General features: G+C 34.3%; 2 protein-coding genes across 3 annotated transcripts; both read right to left on the bottom strand.

Moving 5' to 3' along the window:
- Positions 1 to 3,170: 3,170 nt before the first annotated feature.
- Positions 3,171 to 8,772, bottom strand: LOC111910763 (synaptonemal complex protein 1). Its single transcript, XM_023906585.3, has 18 exons — positions 8,341 to 8,772; positions 8,202 to 8,251; positions 6,955 to 7,162; positions 6,746 to 6,871; positions 6,534 to 6,632; positions 5,729 to 6,405; positions 5,402 to 5,650; positions 5,190 to 5,318; positions 5,041 to 5,109; positions 4,820 to 4,930; positions 4,639 to 4,746; positions 4,454 to 4,564; positions 4,294 to 4,380; positions 4,114 to 4,209; positions 3,931 to 4,014; positions 3,795 to 3,854; positions 3,599 to 3,702; positions 3,171 to 3,382 (listed from the first exon to the last, which is right to left on the bottom strand). Exons 1-17 carry the CDS (start codon positions 8,501 to 8,503, stop codon positions 3,601 to 3,603), a joined length of 2,529 nt encoding a protein of 842 aa, XP_023762353.1. The 5' UTR covers positions 8,504 to 8,772; the 3' UTR covers positions 3,171 to 3,382; positions 3,599 to 3,600.
- A 1,217-nt stretch (positions 8,773 to 9,989) lies between these two features.
- On the bottom strand, positions 9,990 to 13,417 carry LOC111910764 (uncharacterized). Of its 2 annotated transcripts, none has more exons than XM_023906586.3 (16): positions 13,318 to 13,417; positions 13,152 to 13,217; positions 12,756 to 12,849; positions 12,453 to 12,631; positions 12,263 to 12,313; positions 12,108 to 12,164; positions 11,843 to 11,963; positions 11,706 to 11,772; positions 11,580 to 11,621; positions 11,340 to 11,445; positions 11,140 to 11,250; positions 10,996 to 11,067; positions 10,804 to 10,905; positions 10,671 to 10,717; positions 10,537 to 10,564; positions 9,990 to 10,439 (listed from the first exon to the last, which is right to left on the bottom strand). In XM_023906586.3, the coding sequence occupies exons 2-16, from the start codon at positions 13,170 to 13,172 to the stop codon at positions 10,326 to 10,328; spliced, it is 1,212 nt and encodes a 403-aa protein (XP_023762354.1). In that variant the 5' UTR covers positions 13,173 to 13,217; positions 13,318 to 13,417; the 3' UTR covers positions 9,990 to 10,325. The 2 variants fall into 2 exon arrangements, with proteins under 2 accessions (XP_023762354.1, XP_023762355.1); XM_023906587.3 differs by having other exon boundaries at positions 13,152 to 13,212; positions 13,318 to 13,415.
- Between the last annotated feature and the right edge of the window lie 6,431 nt (positions 13,418 to 19,848).

The raw sequence follows: 19,848 nt of genomic DNA, 5'->3' as shown, positions 1-19,848 counted from the left end.
CGCCGCACATAAGAAGACCATTTTGCCCTTATATATTTATTATTTATTTATTTTCTTTTTATTTTCTATTTATTTGTTATTATTTAATTATTTATTAATTTGTTTACTGTAAAAGAAATGGCCAATACATTTGATAACTTCTCAACCACCTCCCACCACCATCACTTCCGGCCACCATCGATCTCCGACAACCATCAACCTACGACCACATGTGATCTCCGGCCACCAAATACCTTTGACAAACACCACCATTCATCTTGAAAATAAAAAAAGAAACATGAATATAAACCCTAAAATCAAATTCATATCCTAGATCTAAAAACTCATCAATCCATACCCCAGGTTCGTCTCCTCTCCATAGTTCAGACAACCACCACAGATGGATAAACAACACCACCATCGGTCAACACTAACACCACCATAGGAGCAGCAGAAGTTGCAGTGGAGGTTCAAAAACAAATCCTAAATCGCCGTCACCATCTAAAGGTTCGAAACCCAAACCCTATTTCCCCGTCGCGGTAAGGGTTACCACTTACTAGAGATTTAAGGAGACCAGAGAAGAATCGATGGCGATGCACAGGTGAAGAAGAAGGCGGCGAAGGTGCAGATTCAGCTATGGAGCTTCGATTCCGACTGTGGAAACAATGTCGGATTGGAGGCCGATGTACCTCTAGTGGTGACGACTTCACCGACTCTCTGACTGCAACAGAGCCATCGATTACGAGGAGCACGCATGTGCGAACTAGGTTTTCCTTATTAGAACAGTAGGTTTCAACCTCAGGAATGAGGGAAACGTTGAAAGATCGCATGAGCTTCTTGTTTCCGACTTTAGATGAACCTCCAATGGGTAGATTTTGAATTCATAGGGGAGGTGGCGGTTGCCAGAGTTTTAGAGGTGATGGCGGTGTGTGATTTTCTTCATGTTTAGAGAGAATACGGGATACAACTTGGGGGGGGGGGGGGGGGGGGGGGGGGGGGGGGGGTGACATGAAAGTAGAGGATAAGGGGTGGTGGAAGTGGGACCTATTTTTTTTTAAATTAAAAAAATAATAAATGTTATTGGATTAACGGAAACAAGGGTATTATGGTCATTTTAAATCTAGAACGGACTAAACCTGTAACAAATTCGTCTTTGAGGAATGAAGCGTGTAGGTTTTAAACTAATGAGGGATGATCCGAGTTAATTTTTGAAAATTGGAACCAAACGTGTATTTTGACACCTATACCAGGGACGATTCGTGACTTGAGGATGCTAGTAATGACAACAAACTTTCTAGCCCAGGTAGTGAATAGAGAATTTATATGACATCAAAAACATTTAGCCACATGAATTTTAATGAATTTCAAAACCCAAGATAATTTGGCTTCGTGGGAAGAAAGAAACTGCAATTTCTAATTCTAGCTCTCATGTCCCATAATTTTACTAACCATTAAGCTTCTATTGCGGATTTTTTTTCTTCTTTTAATAGTGGACCAATATTGGAATGAATGTCAAGATTCACCTCGAACCACGAAAGTATGCGGTTTTTTTTTTTTTTGAAAAAGAATACTTGGATGACATAGAATTGATACAAAAAGCTGTTTCATGTGGACTTCTAGCACCATGCGAGCAATCCATTCTCTAAAGAAGAAATTACACTTGGATATCGCCTCCAATGACCGAAATAATGAAGGTGACCTTCTCAGTGAAGAATTAAACATCGTCCAACAATATTAAAAACTATATTTTATTTTCTAATTTTTTTTTTTTTTTAAATCCGGTTTATATGCGATCCTAATCCAGTTACACGGGATCCTTTATTTCAGGCCCAAATTAGGATTTTTGAAAAATCCAGTTTGGTCATTTCAGATTAAATATTTAAAAAATTCTGGCATGTGTGCACCTCTACCATGACAGCACCAGTGAAACTAAAACATGATGCCTAACACATTGAGGTGTAAACATGAGACAAGTATGACAAAAAATTAAAAAAAAAAACATGATCTTCTTGTTTACTATAACGTCTTTTTTTCTTTATATCTATAAACAACTGGCTAACATGTTCTTAGTACAAGATAATCAGATACAATGATTAAATGTTTTTTATATTCACTTAGAAGAGTTTAAAAGAATAAATAAATAAATAAACCAAGGAGAAAGGGGTTTGAGAGAAATAAACCAACCCTGCCACTGCCAGCAATAATGACAGAGCACAGTCAAAGACCTAACACTACAAGTCAACCAACCACCGAATAAAATCTTGAAGTGGTTGGACTTTCACAAATGAGTAACATGTCACTATTCAATGATACCCACAAAACTCTATATATTATTAATTCCATTGGTTGGGAAGCAAATCCATTAAAGATACCATCAATCTTGCCATTTGATGATATAACATGAACATGATGAAAGAATAAACTAATTAAACAAAATAAAAACCGAGATCTGATGTTGCTCTATCAAATGATAACTTTGACCGTGTATTTGTACTACCAGAAGAGGCCAAAAGTCATTGTCTGACACATCTACATCTACTAACCTAAACAAACGTAGAACAAATAATAAGACCCGAGGGAGTAACTATAAATAACCCATGAAAAAATGGAAGTTGGTTTGGGCCAAGCATGCTAAGCCCACATTGGGCCAAAGTGTTAGGGCTGGTCTTCAATGGGCCGTGAAATTTAAAAGAAATTCCAATTTGTCACGAGCTAATAATATTTTGAAGTTTTCCATAAGGCCTCCAAACCTAAACTTTGTGAAATTATACTTTATCCTCTAAAAGTATATATATAAAAAAAAGTTGGCCCACATCCCACAGTTTTAACAAAATTCATTATGGAACGGTAGCTTTTGCTGTTATCACATTTGGGCACACTAAGTACTAAACTCTCTTTAAATATTATTTAGCCGCCCATATTGTGAAAACTTTATTACACTTTGTTCCAAACTACTTTAAAAAAAAAAGTACAAAATTCTCTTTCTTTAAAAACTTACACCACGAGTAGGGAGCCCACCACAAACGAATCACATTAACACAGCCAACATGAGACAGATAAATCATAATGTATCAAAAGTATGTATAGCGATGTCCAAGTTTGAACCTTGTATTGGATTCTCACCAGCTTACCAGGACGACAAGCATGCACACACATACTAGAAATACATAGTGGTGCCTTGGAGGGTTAGATAATAGCATTTGATCCAATATTATTTATAATATCTACATTACCATACTTATGCCAATGTATTTAATATCTCCAATATGATAGCATTAATTTGTTCTAAGTCGATAATATTTTGTAACTTGTACAACTAAAGCACTTATTATATAGCTAACAATAGCTGGTTCTGTATGGTGATCCAAAAACACTCTTTGATGCAAGATCTTTGGCGTGGAACCTATTCCACAAGCATTAAAAAAACATAATATTGTTAGACACCCACCCCTTGAATCTTTCTTGTTTTCAAAATTTAGTTTCATAGATAATGACCAATAAAATTAAGATAGATTAACAACTTAAACTCGTAACTAAAGAATATAACTAGAAACGATCTTCAAGTTAATTAAAAGTTATATGATGATGTGAAAGAATGAGGGTTGAGTTGAGATATTACCTCTAGTCAAATGCATAAGGGTCGTCTGCATATGGATTCAGTGATCCTTCCGAGAACAGATCGCCTATATTGGCAGGATTTGGCTGACTCCCTCCCTTCATTTTCTGTTCAATTTTGCATTACAAATGTTAAATACATACAAAAAAATAAAAAGGAGAATAAATTAAGCGATGAAAGATGAATGGAATAGTATTACCATGATAGCATTTCTAGGGGTGTTGACTTTTGGTGTTTGCCTCTTGCTTTTTCTTGGATCCTTCAAGAAGACGCCATCAAAATATCAATACAAATTGACAATAAGCACAGATATGAGAGGAGTAGGCATCATATACCTGAATCATGATTGTACTTTTTGTCTTTCGGCGCTTTGTGATTGTACCATGGGATGTTTCAACTTCATACTCATGATGAGTTACCTGCCAATGCCATCCATTTCCCATGAGAAGGAGTTGACTTGACTCAATTCAATTGACCCAAGTTTAGTAAACCGGAAAAAAATGAAACTACAGATTTACCTTTTTACTATGCTTGGGAATACTAATTACACTTTTGTCTGGTTTCTTCAACATCTTTGGGACTGGTGTTTCTGCTATGTTCACATAAGCCAAATCCTACATTCAAGGGAAAACATATCATCATAACAATAATTATGTGTCTATAATAATAATAATAATAATAATGTATGAGATACATACCTTTCTTGAGGTGGCTTCTTGGTCTTGTTGGGGCTCATCACTCATTACTTTCCATTGCATCTGCAACAAAGCCTTCTGCCTCTCTTCCTGTGACAAACAGCACCCATCTCATTGAGAATGAAAATCATAATGAATCACAACGAGTATACAAATAACATACCTTGGTCTTCTGGATATTCAGCTCCTCTTCAAGATGCTTACAGTCTTCTTCATGTTGAGACCTCAGTTCCTTTAACTCTGCTTCATGTTGATTCTTGAGCAACTTTGTTTTCTAAATAATAATAAAAAAATGTCAAGTTAGCAGATTAGAAGCTTATGTATGCTATGCATTCATCAAGGTCCCACCTCTTTGAGTTCATTCTCAGCCTGGAGTTGCATCCTTTTTAACTCTTCAGAGTGATTAGATTTTAGACTTTCTTCCTTCTTATCATTCTCCATCCGAATTTTATTAATCTGCAAAATGAGAATGAATAACGTTAAGCTACTATTAATATTACTTGAGCTGAATCATATTCCACATGCATACCAAAGCAGTGTGTTCTCTCTCTATCTTCAACAATTGCTGCTTCGCTTCCTCTTTGCAATCTGAAACCTTCTGTTCACTTTTCTTTTCCATATCTATAACTGCTTTTTCAGCCTGAGAATAAATCAAAATAATCAAATACAATTCAAGATCAAACACATCAATGAACAGAAGATATATATATATATATATATATATATATATATATATATTAAATGACCAACCTTTTCTTTCTCAATAGTGATGCATTCCTGCTTCTCTGTTTCATACTTCTTTCGAATAACATTAATAGCCTAATATAATATAACCCATTGTTAGTTTGCCTCATCAACTATTAAGTTTGTTGACATAGACACATGACAATTGACCTTACCTGATCATTTCTTTGAGAAATTTCCTTCAAATGCCTTGAAAGTTCCAACTGTTTACTTTCTAACATCTGGTTGTATTGTTTCTTAGCTTCTGCCAATTTATCCTCAGCTTCAACCAGTGACTTTTGAGCCTACAGCATCATATAATGTTTATATGGCATGAATGTTAAGATAGAATATAAATAACAGCTATAGACGTGTAAAGAAATAAAACCTCTGTTAATTGATCTTCAATCTGTTTCTCTTTTTCCTTTAGTTCCAAAACAACCTGTTCCTTCTCCTGTAGCAAGCTTTGAAGCTGATTAAGTTGTTTCTCCTGTGAGTCTTCATTCTGTTCATGATTCACCACCTCCTTTTGCAGATTATCTATTTCCTCTTCCTTTTTTTGTATCTCTGATTGAAGGTTTTTGATAATCTCTTTATTCTCAGTTTCGGATTCCGAATGCTTCAACTGAAAATCTTGCTGCATTTTTAACAAGACATATTGATTAAGCATTATATGATAATCCAGAACCTTTGTAATAGTCGGATACATCCTTACCATTTGCATCTCTGATAATCTAGAAGCTTCAGATAAAGAACGAATTTTGTCCTCCAATGTGATGATCAGGTTTTCCATTTCAGTCTTCTTTGAAGCAAGAACTTCTGTTTCAGACTCTAACTTCAGAACCTTCTCTTCTGCTATGCGGCATTCTTCTGCATGCTGGGCTATAGTGGATTGTTGATCATTCTGGAGCTCAGTGATCTTATTATTCAACTCCTGATTGACCATCTGCAATGCATCTTTTTCTGATGTGGTATTTAAAAGCTGACCATGAAGCCAATCATAACGTTGTTGTGCCTTTTGTGTTGCAAGCCTTTTTTCCTCTTGTAACAACTCAAAGCAAGAATCAACAAAAGCATTGGCTTTAACAACCTTCTCACAAAAGGCTACACTCTGTCTATCCAAATCTGCCAGTTGAGAAGTCAACACCTTTACAAAATTCTCTAGGCTCTGGTTCTCCTGCATTGCTTTGTCTAAATGCTCAGCAAGCTTCTTGTTACAGGCTATAAGATCCGTATTCTCTTTCTCTTTTCTTTCATTAAGGTTCTGCATGTCATTAAGCCTATCTTCCTTTGATGTTAGCTCAAGTTGCAACTCGCTCAATTTATAAGTCAAACTCTCTATGGTTGATTCATTAGCTGCTACAGTCTCTTCAAAGTTCTTGATTAGACTATCTGCAAAATATATACATATAACATATATACTGAGATGGAAACAAGTTGAAATCTCTATTTTGTCCCATATCCATACTTCGATTAAAATAGAACATGCTTCTACATCCTATCTTCTTAATACACAATACCCTTTTCATCTGTGAGACTGAGAACTTTGCACTGTTCATCTTTAAGTTGTTTCTCTACATTTTCCTTGCTGACAACAAGTTCCTCCAACTCCTTTTCACCTGCAAGCACAATTCCACAAATCCAAAGAATTAAACTGAATTATGAAAAGCACACAAAGCGGCCCTTATAGGATCCAATGTAGTGAATCTTAAAGCAGAGAGATTTAACTTACGGTTCCTAATAGTTTCTTCTGATGATTCCAGCTTCAGAGACAGAGACTTCATTTGTCCATGCAGATTGTCAAGTGCTAATGAAGTTTCAGACAGCTTATTGGCAAAAGAGACTTTATCTTTCTCACCTGTGGAAGAAGAACCATGATAGTTGCATTCATAATTGTCTCATGATAATGTAGGAATCAAGGATCAATGGTGAACCTCTTACCATCCTGAACCTGATCGGATAAAAGCTGTAAGGTTTCAGTAAGTTGATCACATAAGGTCTTTGTAGAAAAGAATTTCGACTCTAGTCCTTTCCAAAGTTTCTCATCTTCTTGATGCTTCACTTTAAGCTTTGCATTTTCATTATAAGCATTCTGTAACTTTTCTTCCAAAGCATGAATATGCTCTGATAACTTCTTCAGCTTAGAATTCTGCATCCATTGCAAGTCTTTGATCAGAGTAGGTTTCACACCCAATACATCGATATAAGCACAATATAACACACACACGCACAAATGTGCATAGGGTTTCATGGAAGCCTTTATGTACAAACAGCTTATGCATAGTAATGATGAAAAAACATTGCCTCTAAAGGATATTGTTTGGGTATCAACAGCTACCCCTAAGGCTTGGTTTTTACTAAGGCTTTACATGCAAAAGGGGTGGCAACCATCAACAACATGCTCAAGAAGGGTGGTTTATTCCTAGCTGGTTCTCTATACACGAACAATATGGAGTCAGCAGAGCACTTTTCTATGGTCTATCCTTTGGTCTTCAGAATTTGGACTAGTATTCTTGGCTGGATGAACTGATCATGCACTCCACCCTCCTCCCTAAATTTCATCCGAGGTTAGGGAAATTAAAAGAGCTGTCTGGTGAAAAGAGAGGTGCACTAAGCAACAAGGCCCTGGGCATCGTATTAAAATGGTGCAAGGAGCAAGATGAAAGACTTTCTGTTCTCAGAATTTCAGTCATGGTTTTAGCCATTGTTTTTCAGGTTTAGGATGTACGATGTTCTTGTATCTATAGTAAACTCCATGAATAAATCTTCTCCCCTTTACTTCACCTCCTATTTTAATATAACACTTTTGGTTCAGCATTTTCCTAACAAAATACACACACACACACACACTCCTATGCGTTAGTATACTATTGTGACTTTGATCTTCTTAAACTAATCATAATCAATGCCCTCGCCATTCAATTGGACTATAGTTATGGGACATAAGCAGCAGTATATAACTATAAATGCACATTAACTATAATATGATTATGGATAGGAATGTCTCTGTTTGTTTCTACAGGACTTCATCTAATGTAAGCGACATTATTCATGAAAGAACATAATATTATAAGTAGAATACAACTAAACTGGAGCACTTACAACAATCAAGCACAGAAATAGACATACATACGTCCAATTGAGCAATAAGAGACAGAAATACATAGAGCAAGAACGATTAAGTATACCGCCAAGTCAAGATCTGTTTTCGCGGATGCTTGCTCTTTGACCAATTTCTCTGCAACAAAAGGAATCAATCGCATAATATAAAATAATTTATCTTTGAAATCATTAGAATCAATAATCTCAGTCTCCGTAATGAAAAACCTGCAGTGAGCTTCAAATTAGCAAAACTTCCTGATGAATTCGAATAGGAAGGTTGTCGTGTAGAGATCTGGAAACTTTTTGCAGTTGCCGAACTAGACGATCCTAACGAAGATTTGAACTGATCGAAGCTCTTTAAGCCTGAAAATCCTACTGGCTTGCTCATTTTAGGATTCAAACTACACGATTTCACGGAAATGTCTAAGGTTTTATGATGATCAACAACTTCGGCAACTGGAGTTCTACGAATCACTAACTAAGAATCGATGAAGGAAAGCTTCAAACAATCAGTAGAGAAATCGTACGGAAACCCTAGAATTTGTGCAAACGATAACTTGTTTGCAAATGAAACAGGCGCCAAATAATTTATCCTTCTCTGGTATTTATAGGCGTCACAATGAAGGCGGTCGTACCGGTAAGTCGGTAACGGGTGAAGTTGGGAGCCCACACGCATAATATTTGAACCTTAACATCATTTATATTTTTTTTATATTAAAGTAAATTACAGTTTTAGTCCCTGTGGTTTTTCCTTATCTGCATATTTTTTGTCCAACTTTTGATATTTTTTTACATGGCTGGTCTCATTTCAAAATATTATTAATTTTGAATTAATAATTTTTTATATTAATACGTTATAAAACATTTTAAATATTTGATAAAATGTATACATATGAAAACTACATCATATCAATAGTCTTTACATACAAGATTTTACATAATAATAAAACATACTCTTAAATTATATGTAAAAAAAGTTAAATATAATTTTTAATTTCGTACTTTTTTTAATTTAAAAATTGATTATTTAAGCATATTTTTAATTTTGATCATTAATTATTATTTCAAACATCAATATTTTTTCCACCGCAACATTTTGCAAATTTATATGATTTATTTAGTAATTTAAAAATCTATTTGTTAGTTGTTACTATTAAAAAAGAGTTTTTGATTGAAATTTTTTTAGTTTAACATTTTGATCTATGTTTTCTATATTTAATATTATTATACTTAATGAATTTAGATAGGCACCGTTATAATGCCTCTAAATAGAGAGTAGCATGTTTGGGGTTTATGATAAAATCTATATTCATATTCAAGGCATGGCGATGATAATATTGGTTTTTTCTATAATTGTTTCAAAAGGAGTTTATTATTAACCAGTTAGTTCATCGATAATAAGGTTTGTTTAAAATGAATCATAAGAAAACCCTTACGTTTGCAAAACATTTACGGTTTTACCCTAGTTATGTCTTTTTTTCCATTTATACCTCGCAGTTTTCATGCAACTTTGTTGATTTTACTTATTTTTATCTTTTTTATTTCATTTTCCCCTAATAAGTTGAGACTTAAGAGGGTCAGAGGGTAAAGCTATTGGCCCAATACATTATGGGCTGCACGTAGCCTATTGAAAACTTTAATGGGCTATAAGTTCAATATCTCAGTGAAGTACAAAAGTAGTAATGTACAATATATCCATTTCTTGTTTTTTCACAAAAATCGTTGCTTCGAATTATCTAGAAGTTAGGATTATTTTCAAAGGTCATTTTCAAATTTATATGATGCACACGTTTCCTTAATTCAGTTTTATTAACAGGTATTATATGTATTTAGATTTTTATTTAAACATTTATATAAAACTACTTATCGGGTCATACAGACAACACAAATATATAAAACTTTAACAAGTTAAAATCTCACAATTGTGAAACCAATCTAGAAAATGGCATACTGTGAAGTCTTTCAACAGTGATCCCCCAATGTATATGTTAAAGTAATGACTGTCTACCACTTGGTATTTAAATTAGAACCTATGCAAATTATAGGGAATCAAATGAAGGAGCAGCATATAGATTACAAAATTTATGCTGCATATTGTAAGCAACGACTTATATAACATTTTGGACCTCAAGGTCAAGAAATAGCTATGTAGCTTGATTCTTTGGTTGAAGTATCAAGTATCAAGTATCAAGTATCAAGTATGTATGTTGTTAATCTTTGTTTGAGTTAACTGGGGTAGAAGTGGAAGTGGAACATGATGAGATGTCTATTCCTGCAACCTCCATTGCATTGCAGACCCATTCTGGAACATCACCTTTTGGAAACTACAAAAAAAAAAAAATCGCTTTCAATATGTTTTCTGAAATATAAATTGATGGATTAAAAATGCATTTAGTGAAGTGATGCCAAAAGTACACATACCATTTTCCTCAAGAAGTTGCATACAAATCTGCAGGAAAAAAAACACATTGGTGGCAGATAAGAACTTGTCTCCCAGATTCAAAAAAATACTACCCAAGGGAAAAACTGCACAAAAAGTTAAAAGGAAAACATACTCTGGAAATGTTCCTTCTATAATTGACGAATGAAGATTTCTACTAAGCTGCAAATTAAAATGGTTTAATGTTTAATTATGAGAAAAAGATAATGAAGTTTAAGAGATACTATAAATTATCAGAAATTCATTACCTGCAGCATGTAGTATAAATTGTGATAAGAGAGAAGCTGAGAACCCATGGCATCTTTTGTAACAAGACAATGAAGGTAGGCCCTTGTGTATTTTTTGCAAACCTACATTATTAATTTATAATCAACAAAGGAAATGAAGAACATGGGAAAATCAAAGATATGATCTTAATTTATAGTAATTCATAAGCATACCATACACTCGCATGTTGAGTCAATTGGTCGGGTATCCTCAGCCATTGACTGGTGTTTTAGTTTTAAGACCCCCTGAAATCAAGACATGAGAGTGATGATAAGCTTTTAAGAGCCAGGGGCAAAATTGTCAATGAAATAGGATACCTCAGGCACAAGAGCAGTGCCAAATCGAGCTGTACGTGTAGGATATACACAGTCATACATGTCAGCACCCAAAGCACTGCAAACTACAATATCAAGTGGATACCCAACACCCTGGCAAGATATAATCAAACCACTATATTAAGTTAAGATATACCAAACAATGTCATTTTAAAAAAAAAAAAAAAGGTGACATAAAGTACCATAACATATCGGGGTTTGCTTTCAGGAAGTGAAGCTGTGCATTGTGCAACAACACGCCAAAATGAATCTTTATCTTCACCCCCTGCAAGCCCACCAATAGCATAGCTATTGGTTGGTTGCACAAGTAAAATCCATATATTATTATTATTATTATTATTATTATTATTATTATTATTTTAAATAACAAAATCAATTTTTAATCAAATAACATTCTACTTGTGCTGTGTTGGTGTACATACCCAGGCAAATTCCTTTCCACCAAACCTTGGACACATATATCCCTGATAAGTAAAAGTTAGTCTTTTGGTGATAACTAATTTATATATGAATGGAATGGACTATGGAGTGTTACTATTATTAATCACCTTAAAACAGGATCTAAACCACCCTGTACAATTCCAAATAAATTCTGCTCATTTGGTCTCTTATGAGCTGCATATCAAATTATCAATAAAAATAAAATTGAAAATTGAAAATATTGTTGATATTAAAAAAAATGTACCTGCTATGCACCTGTCTATCCAACGCAAAGTTCGATGCATGGCTTCTTCAATCCTCGGACCTGTAATGGTGGTTTTCACTACATCATCAAGAGCCATAATAATGTCTGCTCCAATTCTGTTCTACAAAAGTAGATGGATATATGCAATACACCATAAAACATGAAGGTTAATTACCGAAATAACTATATATATTTCAATTTCCACATTGTCAACTTATTTCCACATACATCATAGGTGTTAAGTTTAATAATCACTTAAACTTACTTGGATTTGGATTGATTCTTCAGGGGTTAGGAGCATAGGCTTTCCATCAACTGGTGACTGCAGAATGAATTATCAAAGATTAGTTATGGAACACTAAATTCCATATAGAGCTTGTAAAAATGTGTGTGTGTGTGTGAGAGAGAGAGAGAGAGAACCTGAAATGTGACACCTTCCTCGGTGATGTCAGCTAAATGCAACAGTGAGACCTGAAAGTGATGCACACTAAAATTTTATAATGACAAAAAAAGAAGATTAAATTCCATTAGGTAGATAGAAATTATATGATAAGCAATGAATTATGTTGTTGAGTTGGTGATAAAGAGATATATGAGAAAGAAGAATTACCATCTGAAAACCACCAGAATCAGTGAGAAGTGCCCTGGGCCAGTTCATAAAACTGTGAAGGCCCCCAAATTCATCAATTAGCTCAGAAGTTGGACGAAGTGCAAGATGATATGTATTTCCAAGTATAATTTCGCACCCAATCTCCTCCAGTTGAGGGGTTGTCAAACCTTTTATTGTCCCTGTCTCCAACCATAATTAAAATACAACAAGTATTAACTCAAGAAAACTAATGAACGTAAATTTAGGTCAAAAGTTGCAGCTTGATAAATACTATCACACGGAATGAAATTCAAATGCTCTAACCTTGTGTTCCAACAGGCATAAAAAGAGGCGTGTGGCAGGTGAAGTGAGGGAGTGTCAACCGAGCTGCACGAGCACGATTGAACCTCCCAAGAACCTATCCAAACCAAACAAAAAAAAAAACTACTAGATCAACTTTCAAAATTCCCATACAAAGTATTGTTCTTTGAATGAAAAATTAACTATTGATCACATTTTCAATGCAAAAAGCCACCAGCGGAGCTTTTAAAATCAAAATTGGACCCTTGTGTTGGGAGATTAAAATGGATTTTTAGTTGTATAGCTACATTATATTCATGTGTACATTATATCATTGGAATCCGATTCCTCTCATGATTCTTTGCACCTTTAAACACTCTACGATAGCAATGTGGAATTACAGGTTAATGAAACCTTTACCTCGAAACGAAGAGCCATCATACAACCCTATCTACCCTTTATAGCAAGTGAATATTACAAACTGAACTACAGAACAGACAAGAAAAGGGAAACACAGCAGGGATGTCAGAATGTCAGATATCTGATTTGTAGAAAAAGACACCGGAGATGATGAAAAGGAGCTGACGGAGATACGAAGAGAGAAATCGTCAGTGAATAGACGATGGCACTGCGGCCAGAAAGACGAGCGCGTGCCCTAATTCAATGCAGAATGTAGAATAGATTAGGAAGGAGGCGCCGGCAAATTAAAATTACGTGGTTTATATACCGTGTTTTCCCAATTCCGTACGTTATTATTGCTAGGTTGAGCTAATTATAGAAGTAGCCCTTCAAGTTTCTATTTTTGTAGTTTTTATAACTTTTAACTTTTTCCATCTTTAAAAATATGCGTATCATATATACGGGGGGAAATATTAAAGTTTTTGTATATTATTATTATTATTATTATTATTATTATTATTATTGTATTAAAAATATAAACAAGTGTACTAATTTTAAAATTCGTTATTATTAATATTTTTAATAATACATGTAAATACAATTAAAAAAATATTAAAGAAATTTTTTAAAGGTGAAAGTGGTGGTGATGGTAATGTTTTAAGCATTGAAATCATGACTATATGTTTGTATGTTCTATTTTTTATATAATCATTTCACATTTCTTATTATTGTTTTCAATTCAGAATATTAACACTTAACAATTTAAAAGAAGTTGTCTACTTGTAAAATTTAATGAGATTTAATGATATTTTAGGATACTAATATGACAAATGTCATAATTTAAATGAGTATGAGGATTGGTAGGATTAAAAGGTAAGAGGATATTTAATTTCTCGTAATGGAAATACCCATATAACTTTTACATATTAATAGAATTAACATAAGTTTAAAATTTCAATTTGGTCAAATTACGAATATATTACTCTTGTTTTGTGTGGGTCGGAATATGTAAATTTTTATTAGGTATGAACTACCCACTACCAACTAACCTCCATAAAATGTGTAACCATAAGTACCCAGATGTGAGATAGCCACCCGGACAGATCATTCTACTCTAGAGTCACAACCAAACAAGGAATAAGCAAGAAAGCCTAGTAAGAGTTCTCAGGATATCCTACATTACTACATACAGTCCCTAGGGCACTCCACTAAATGATAGCCAGTAAGTACAGATAGACACACAGATTTAACATATCACTACAGCATAGCAACATCCTATATACCATGATACAGATATAATAGATCACTACAGTCTAACAACATCCTATATACCATGATATAGTTCTAACAGGTCACTACAACATAGTAACATCCTATAGACCAGGATACAAATCTAACAGATCACTACAACATAGCAACATACTAAGTACCAACAATCTAAGGAATACATGACCGTATATACTCATATGTGAGAAAGACACCCGAATATGTGATCCTACTTTAGATACACAACCAAACGAGGAAAAGGCAAGAATGCCTACATCAAGAGTCCCCAGTCTATCATACATGACTATATACAGTCCCTATGACATCCTTCTACTAAAAGATAACCAAAACTAATGGGCTGACATTGGTGCCTTCGACCCACGGGTACAATGAGGCAAAACTCACCTGAAATGAAAGAACCCGAAAAACTGAGACATGTTTCTCTTTCTGCGATACGTGCTCCCGCGAATTCACTAATCACCAAAACCAAGTAAAACCTTAATTAACAGTCCAAAACCCTTAATTTTGAACTAAAGTCAAAATTGGTCAAAATTCAACGGTCAACGAAAATCAACAAAGTCAAAGTCCATGGCAGCTGTGTACGCCCAGCATATGCGACCTGATCTTATTTCTCCATTAAGTACTTTATCACTTGAGACCTTTTGTCTAGATTTCAAATCTAGACTCAAAACATCGACTTAAGTCATAAAGTTTCCACCTTAATGAGTTTCTATGGCTAGAAAAGGTCCAGAAGCCAAAACTTTAACTTATGAATCCATTAAGACATCATAACTCTTGCATGCAAGGGATCGAAGGACCAAGATCACATTTTTATGGTTCCTAATAGCTTCATAATGGAAAAGGTTTCCAACTTTATCCATTAGAATGGTCCCAACAAACAAGATTTAGTCATTAAGTCTCAAAGGGACCAAAATTGTATCTTTTTCAACTTAATCCATTAAGTCCAAGTCTCCAACCTTCATATCTGAATCAACATGATGTTTAGATGGATAAAGTTTCCAACTTTATCTATAACAAGGTCACAAACTTTCAAGATCTAAACTTTACGCACTTAAAGTGACCAAAAACTCATAACACCCAAAATTAGCTAGATCTAACAATTTCATCATCAATATTCAAACTTTATACCTCCAGAAGAAAGATCAAGGTGAACAACGTCTGGATCTACAAGCTCCAATGCAACCAAAACTTCACCAATGAGCTCCTTCTTCTCCAACATGCACCAACAACACTCTAAAGCACTTAAAAACACCTTTTTTTGCTCACAAGGCTCAAACCAGGGTTAGGGTTTCAAAGGAGGATGTTGAAGGGTGGAGGCTGAGAATAGAATGGGGTTGGGGAAGTTAAGGAGCTAAAGTAAGGTTCAAACCACGAAAATAGGGTTTGGGTTTTGATCGCGTACGTCCAACGTACGTGGCTAACCCAAAATCGTCTTAACTTTAAACGGTCGTAACTTCTTCGCTCCAACTATGTTTTCGACGTTCTTTATATCCACGGAAAGGTATTGAAGAGCCCCCACGATATTTTCTAGATATCTTGGAATAAAAACTTCTCGAACAAAAATACATTTTTCTTGCAAGAACCCGACCTATGACTTTTTCCTTTTTACCCTTCGGCCCAAAACACAATTCAAGGGTAAAATCTCTTAACTATCATTACCTCCTTCCACAAGGACTAAACTTTGCCTCCTTAAGACCCAAAACCTTACACAATCGACTTCCGACCTACGAATCAAAAATTACAAGAAACAGGATGTTACATAAAATATGATAAAATACCCTTTGCTTGATTACGGTTAGATAAAGTAGACCCCTCGTGTTTGACATATTTAAGGACCGCAACAACTTCTACAAACAAATTCAACAAAGTTACAGTTGTTCTAAAATGTGAACCTCATCTAGAATTTCCAGCTCGAACAAGAGAAATATCTTGATTCAACCCTCTTCATGTTTCAGTTTCACCAATACCAATTTTGGTTGCCACTCTTTCTTTTCGCATCTCTCGTATCATGTCTTTTCTCTTACAAGACCCACAAATGACAGTAACCTCCAAAGCTAGTTGTTCAAAGAATTCTTCAACATCATCATGTTTCTTTGCAACTGCCACAACCACCAATTGAAGTTGGTGTGCAAAAAACAATGTATATAATGTGTGGAACTGATTTCATTTACAATCAAAGATTTCAAACCGTCGAATGCACCACTCATATTACTTTCTTCATCATAACCTTGCCCCCTCACCTATATATTTGAAAAATTAACAAAAAAAATATAAGACATAAAAAAATAATTAATATCATATTAAAGGAATAAATATTCTATGATTTATCCCCTGAGCGATACTCAAATTGTTATTGGAAAATACGGTTTTGTTGGTGGCTTTAATAGTCAAAGAAGATGTATCCAACACGTGAACAACTCCAATAAATCTTTTCATTACATTCCTAAGTCTTCAACATATCTCAAAACTACAGTCAATTGTTTTTTTTTTTGAAACATCACTAGACTCATCAACTAATATACTGAACACATCTTTACCAATTTCATCACAAATAGACTTGATTATCTCTTTTGAAAAACAATTGACAATATCTTTTTGAATCGTCGGAGAAGTCAACTTTTTATTTTTCTGAACATTTTCTACAGTAACTTTAAAAATATTCTCATTATCTTCTCTAATAAAAGATAATACTTTAATGAAAAGTCCTTTATTATTAGACTTTTCCGTCTCATCGTGTCCACGAAATGGTAATGCATTTTTTAATAAAAATCTACAACTACGGATTATAGCACGTAATCGAATTTCATAATTACTTTGTTCAAGTTCCGTTTGCTTATGCAAGACTTCACCAATATATTGGTTTTTTCTCAATAGCAAATCACACTTTTCTTGGGTCTTATGGTGATAACTTTGAATATTACCCATATGTTTCCGGAATGAGTTTTTTTTACTCCAATTGTCAAAGTCTTCGATTATAAATGCATCTCTTCCACCTTGTTCCCCTACCATGTCTCCAAACAAGTAGCAACAAAAACAATACGCTTTCTTCTTTTTTACGTTATACTCTAACCATGAAAATCAGTAAACCATTCCACAACAAAATGTATTGGCTTATTACTAAATAAGGTAAATTCAAAATTATGCCCCTTTGGTTGACAAAGGCCCTTTAATCAAATATGCCCTCCATATTTCATCATTTTGATTAGGATTATAAGATGTAATCTTTGGCCCATCCCATGGGTTCAAAGGAAAACCATTCAAATCAAAAGATTGTGTTACTTTTGGTTTTTGAGTATGTTCATTAGATTGTGGTTCTTGTGGTTATGGAGTAGGTTCATTAGATTGTGGTTCTTATGGTTTTACAGTAGGTTGATTAGTTTGTGGAACTTGCATACTTTCATTAGCCATTTTTTTTTGGAAGTTCCTTCACTATTTTTGTCTCCAAAATCTAAATGTCTTTTGAAAAAAAATTAATAGCAACCTACAATCAAAATATATGAACTATAAACTTGATTTCAAGTTTCAACAACAAATAACAACCTACAATCAAATTATCACGATATTTCAACTATAAACTTGATTTCAAGTTTCAACAACAAATAATCAATCATTATTAACCCTGAGCCCCTAATTTAACAAAACTAATTGGTAATTTCGAATTTGTCAACATAATGACAAAAAATTGGATTTTGAATTAACCTAACAACAGATAATAAGATTGAATATTTTTTTATACTTAATTGTTTCATTATGTACTTTGATGAGTTTGATCACTCACCACCAAAGGAGGTCGCCGGAATAAGCCACTAGCAGGCAAATATGCGATTTTAGCGAGGTAGTCAGGCGAAGAAACAAAAGACAAGTCGACTTCTGATTTCTGAAGTCGACGATCACAAGACAAAACACGTCCATTTTTTTTCATTAAACTAATTGAGTGTATACCTCTTTGTTTCAATAACTAATTGGCGTGGGCTTAAAATTTTTGGACTAGTTTGTATTTTGGACCATTTAGAAATAACCTGATTTTTTTAGGTAGCCTATTTTTTATCCAAAGTATAATCGCAACATAAAACGAGTTTTTTTAAAAATATTTACACTACTAATATTTTTTTGAGGGGCATCCTAGGATACCCCGGGATCCAATGTGCCTCCGCCTATATTTATAACCTGACTTAGTCCGGAAAAATTCTTAACCGACATAGACGGGCCTTGACAACCGTTATAAAACTTGATACATTTTAACCGATTTGAAGAATAATAATAAACTTATATTAAAAATACAAAAAAAATGGGTATATAAATAAGTTTTTTAACTGGTCTCTGAGTCGGTTGGGCCTCGAAAGCGAGTAGTTGATATAATCGGTCGGGTAAGGCCACAACTAGGCGTGCACAAAAAAACCGGTTCAGGAACCAAACCACCCCATGAACCGGAAAACCGGTTCATAATGAACCAGTCCAGTATGAATTGATCCGGTTCAAGAACCGAACCACCAGTTCCGACCAGTTCGTGTATATAGATAGTGAAACCGGTTTAAGACCGGTTTACGATGAACCGGTTTGGTTAGTGTAAAGTCACAACTCTTCCTTAGCATGGTAAACTTTTCTTTGCAGCAACCCACGTCAAGAACAAATAATATCTTCATACAGAAACACATCTATTTCTTGTTTACTTGTTCAGAGGAAAGGCAGATTCGTGGTTTTATCCCGTATCTTGCTTTACATTAGGAGTAAGTTTGAAAAGGTGGGTATGATTTATTAGACCGGAGGGTATGGGAGGGAAACTTTCCTCACTTTTCTTCCCTCACCTAAAACCCAAAAAATGGGTGGGAAGCCCTTACCTCATTTTTTTTTATTAAATAAAATTATTTTTTTAATGATTTATAATTTTTAGATTAATATTAAACATAAAATTTAATTAACAATAAAAAAACATTTCATTAATTAAAATAAAAGTTACATTAAACCTAAAATTTAAAAAACTAGAAAATTAAATAAAAAAAAGAAACACACAAACTAAAAGTCAAACAAACCAAGAATGACCTACGGAAAAATATTTTTTCAGAATTTTTTCCCTCTTCTTCATCACGAGCTGGAGAGCCGGCCTCGAGAGATGATCGACGTTTTCCATCAAAAACTTCATATCCTCCATTTCTTGTCTCTCCGTCCGCTCCTTTTTACTTGTTTCTTCTTTTTCTCTGTCGAACGTCAAACGTTCGGAGAAATTAAGATTATATCGATCAAACGACGATGTTATTTTCTGCATTTTGTCAATGTCCCCGCTGAAATCAGATACACCCGAAGAAGTCCCTTTTCCCTTTCTCTTCGCTTCATCCCTACCCATTGGGCGGACAATTTCTTCTAGCTCGAGTTCGTCATCCTTATTTAAATCTAGACTGACCCGAGCATCGGAGGAGGTTGTGTAACCACTAGA

Source organism: Lactuca sativa, chromosome 1, assembly GCF_002870075.4.
Source record: "Lactuca sativa cultivar Salinas chromosome 1, Lsat_Salinas_v11, whole genome shotgun sequence".
Lineage (NCBI taxonomy): Eukaryota > Viridiplantae > Streptophyta > Magnoliopsida > Asterales > Asteraceae > Lactuca > Lactuca sativa.
This window is presented reverse-complemented; position numbering and strand designations above follow the sequence as displayed.

Bases quoted from the DNA above. Each gene is read 5' to 3' on its own strand.
- LOC111910763 (XM_023906585.3), bottom strand. From the start codon at position 8,503: ATGAGCAAGCCAGTAGGATTTTCAGGCTTAAAGAGCTTCGATCAGTTC. The intron at 4,747-4,819 runs GTATGCATGTGG...CTCATTTTGCAG, and splicing joins AGAGAGAACACACTGCTTTG to ATTAATAAAATTCGGATGGA. The intron at 4,210-4,293 runs GTATGTATCTCA...CCTTGAATGTAG, and splicing joins AAGAAGCCACCTCAAGAAAG to GATTTGGCTTATGTGAACAT.
- LOC111910764 (XM_023906586.3), bottom strand. From the start codon at position 13,172: ATGATGGCTCTTCGTTTCGAG. The intron at 11,251-11,339 runs GTACTTTATGTC...ATATCTTGCCAG, and splicing joins GCAAACCCCGATATGTTATG to GGTGTTGGGTATCCACTTGA. The intron at 10,440-10,536 runs GTATGTGTACTT...TTTTTTTTGTAG, and splicing joins GCAACTTCTTGAGGAAAATG to TTTCCAAAAGGTGATGTTCC.